Source organism: Branchiostoma belcheri, unplaced genomic scaffold, assembly GCF_001625305.1.
Source record: "Branchiostoma belcheri isolate BF01 breed outbred unplaced genomic scaffold, Haploidv18h27 scaffold849, whole genome shotgun sequence".
In the NCBI taxonomy this organism is placed as follows: domain Eukaryota; kingdom Metazoa; phylum Chordata; class Leptocardii; order Amphioxiformes; family Branchiostomatidae; genus Branchiostoma; species Branchiostoma belcheri.
The window spans coordinates 6,330-10,321 of NW_017804519.1; the positions used below are offsets into that span (position 1 = coordinate 6,330).

Below are 3,992 nucleotides of genomic sequence, written 5' to 3' on the forward strand. Positions count from 1 at the left end.
TCTCTGAAAACTTGGTAGACATACGATGAGTGCATAGAAACATATCAAAACCGAAATAAGGTAATGTATAAGAACGCCAGTGTATCCATTATGATCGAAAGCCGGCTGGGGTCCGCGCGGACCCCAAAAGAAAATCAGATATAATATTTTTATAAATGGTAGAAACGGAGTTTTCTGCACTGTATTGAGAGACAACTTTGTTACCTAAAATTTCAGAAAAAAATCTTAAGAAACAAAAAAGATATTACAGAATATATAGTGCTGGGGTCCGCGCGGACCCCAGGTGTATTGTTTAGGGTTAACTCTCTGACGAGCTACTCTTCCACTGGTCGTGACAGAGAAGACAGACGCTATGTACAGTATTTACAGGTTCATTGTAACGGAGAAATTCCCCTAGCTCTTTTTCGACAAGCACAATGAACAGTGGACCACGGCTTAACGTCCCGTCCTAAGGACTGCGATCCTGAAAAGTAGCGTGCATGTCGGGTGAGCGAGAGAGCCGGGATTTGAACTCCCAACCTCTTAGTCCAGAGGCAGGATCGCTAACCACTGGACTACGCACGCTACGCACAAAGATTAAACAGTTCATAGTATTGATGGATCTTTACGTTCACGATGATCAATAAATTGTTTTCTTATCGCCTTTTCTTTTACTTTTCTTCTTATTCTGTTTCTTGATCAGCTGCCATCCCGCCACGTGCCTTTGAAGCTGGTGTACCTGTGTTACGCCGGCTACCACAAGATACAGGAATAAAACAAGATTAAATAGTTCAGAGTATTAATGGATCCCTATGTCAATGATGATCATCAAAGCGTTTTCTTTCGTTTTTTTTTTTTCTTTCTTAAAGGCTTGCCAGGCTTGAACATACTTGTGTACACGTTTTACGCAGAAGGGTGTACCGGCTTGTTATACCGGCTATTAAACAGATACATTACTTGTGATTTTGAAGATAAACAAAAAAGATAACCAGAAGAAGAAAAAAGAAAATAAACGAGAGAAATAACATTTGGAAAGTAAAACATGTTTACCTTCACATGGTAAACATTATTATAGTCTTACAAATTAAGGCTCTGTATGTGTTGGACTAAAAGTTTAAACTTCAAGCATGTTACTACCAACACAGATGGACTTTTTATGATACTGCTCTGTTTATTGTCAAGCAGATACATTCATATATAATATATAGTGATCAGCCTCTCTGACTGTCTAGCTACATAATTGAACGCAACACCACAGGGTGTCTGTCACAACACTAGTTACCATGGTGATAGACGTCTGGTCCAGGTCGTTGACTTTATTTTATTGTTGGGAAAGAAGAAGAAAAGAAATAAGAAACAGAGCAAGAACAATATGTTTTTGTTTTGCGAACTTCAAGGTAAACATAATATAGCATTTACCTGATCCACCTCTGCCCTGACGGCGGCCATGGCGACCGGATCCTTCAGCAGGTTGTACAGGGTCCAGAAGGCGGCGGGGACCGTGTTACTCTGGAGTGGACAAGAAAGAGTGTTACTCCATAGTGCAGCAGGTGGTACAGGGTCCAGAAGGCGGCGGGGACCGTGTTACTCTGGAGTGGACAAGAAATAGTGTTACTCCATAGTGCAGCAGGTGGTACAGGGTCCAGAAGGCGGCGGAGACCGTGTTACTCTGGAGTAGACAAGAAAGAGTGTTACTCTGCAGTGACGAGGGAGCGTTGTGTCCACAAAAATGGATCATTGAGAAGCTTATCCAGGACTATGCACACTGGCGAAACCTGTGCAGAGGTGGAGTGTCGCCTCGCACTCGGTAGGTCGTGAGTTCGATCTCAGCTGAGTCAAAGGCTTTAAAATCGTACATACAGCTTTCTCTGCTTGGCACCAAGTATTTGGCTAGTAGTTGACTAGCCACCTGCTTTTAGGCTATAGAACTGGAGCTTGGTGCCACCGTTAGCACCATTTGGTGTGGAAATGAATTCAACATACATTGGCCAAATGCGGTACTTCGTGTGTCGTTTTGTACTTATTTTTGAAATCTTGTGATGTTGATATTCTTACTTACCAGCGAAGCCCACATGGTTGCGAAGTTGAAGGCCGCCTTCTCGTCAGCAGACAGCTCTCCGTCTGTGTAAATCTCCTGTCGCATCCGCATAAAGTCGGACAAGCCCCGCTGGCTCAGCTCAGCCGGAGATACCATGGACTAAAAACACAACAAACTAAAGCTCTGTTTTCTTAAATTTACACATAGTCATTTATTTGTTTGCTGCTTACTGCTCTAACTGATCTGTTTATTCTTGATTCTTAATTATATTATTACTCAAACACATTCATATACAAGGTAACCAGCCCCTCCAGCGCTCTGACACTTGCTGACATAATTCAACACCAGAGGGTGTCTGCTACAGCACCAGTTACCATGGTGACAGACGTCTGGTCCGAGCAAAACCAATGTTTTCCTTCTGTGAAGGTAAACAAAAATAACCAGGGCATGCATTACATACCTTCAGATATTCGTATCGCTTCCTGGTTTGTCCCATGAGCCACCACGGCACGTTCGAAATGATTTCTGGGAAGCGCTTGTCGTATTTCTGAAACTCTTCCATGGAGTGAACCAGTCGGGCGGTCTCGTCTTTGTTTTCCTTGTGTCTCCCGAACAGCGTCCTGAAGGATGCTGTGGAACACCAACTTTTATTTCTTTGTTTCTTTGGATATGTTTGCTTGAATTGTAGGTCTATGCTGAGACTAGTTTTTCCTCACTATTTCCTAGATTGTGTTGCAAGATGATAGATAAAAAGGAAGTTAGATTTGCTTATTTTTGCTTCAACAGAGAAACGAAATTGTAGTTGCGAATTGCTCACGACCTCGAACTTTGCAATTACATCGCACTTTTCAGCTGTGTGAACTTTTCAAAGTTTCAAAACGAGATTTTATTTTACTGAGCAAACGTGGATACGATCCTACAACGCCTCCGACATGTGGTAATACAGGGATGATACCGACCAAACTCTTTATAGCTACCATATCATTTATGATACACATATAGCCTTATTGATCTTTCATAAAGCAGGCTATCAGAAACATAGCTGCATTATTTGGTACCACAATGCACGACTACCCCGAGAATGTTTTCATTTTTTGCAACCGTATGATAACTGTGTCTGAGCCCTTACCACTGAACATGATCCTGTAGACGAACGCCCACAGCTCTCCCCTGTTCCACTCCTGCTGCACGTCCGTGGCGGAAAACATGGCGGACAGGAGGTTTCCCATCATCACCTGCAACAGCCACACGGTTGGTCTTATTCTTTTGTTGAGAAATTACTGTTTGCGTACTTGTCAATTCTACCCAGTCAGATCAAGACATATCCACGTAGGACACTGTTGTATTGAGAGTCTAATCTGCAATCAGATTCTGTGCGGCAAGGGGACTTGGATACAGGCGGCCAGTCCCCTTGCCCCGGCCGCCATCAATCTGATTGAAGACTATTATCATGCCCCAAGATTTGCCCCAAGTACGGTTACGGGTGGACTATCCGATACCGTGCACGTGTTTGAGGCAAATCTACACAGTAGTACGCTCTTGGATCTGCGGAGACTATCCAAGACCGTCCCTGATCCCAACAAGCATAGAAATTGATGTAGAAATAAAACTAGACATACATATACGTACAAGCATGTACGTACCTCTATAAACTTAAATGTGTCCGATTCGTGAATTGTTACACTAGACAAAATCGCAACATTGTTTCAGGATCGAATGTACATACCTCTGTCACCTTGTCCAGCCCCTGTCCCTGTAGTTCCTGCGGGTAGAGCGCAACGCTGTCGACCCGGACCCAGTCGCGGGGGGTGCCGTACACTATCGGCATGCCGAAAGCGCGATGGGCGATCTTTGACGAAAACAGTCGGAAGTCCAGAACCCTAGAAAGTAACAGTAACACTATGGCATTTTCAAGCATAATGTTTACCTTCACATGGTCTAGCGTCACAAACTACTGTTCTGTTTAATCTTACTC

General features: G+C 43.5%; 1 protein-coding gene across 1 annotated transcript in view; it reads right to left on the reverse strand.

The window, feature by feature from the left end:
• Positions 1–3,961, reverse strand: part of LOC109486986 (cholesterol 7-alpha-monooxygenase-like) — a 7,318-nt gene extending 3,357 nt beyond the window's left edge. The window contains exons 1-5 of the mRNA XM_019790903.1: positions 3,744–3,961; positions 3,147–3,252; positions 2,478–2,647; positions 2,039–2,176; positions 1,399–1,488 (exon numbers count right to left, since the gene is read on the reverse strand). Coding sequence (XP_019646462.1) covers positions 1,399–1,488; positions 2,039–2,176; positions 2,478–2,647; positions 3,147–3,252; positions 3,744–3,935 — 696 coding nt within the window. The 5' untranslated portion in view covers positions 3,936–3,961. The remainder of the gene's footprint in view (positions 1–1,398; positions 1,489–2,038; positions 2,177–2,477; positions 2,648–3,146; positions 3,253–3,743) is intronic.
• Positions 3,962–3,992: the final 31 nt, after the last annotated feature.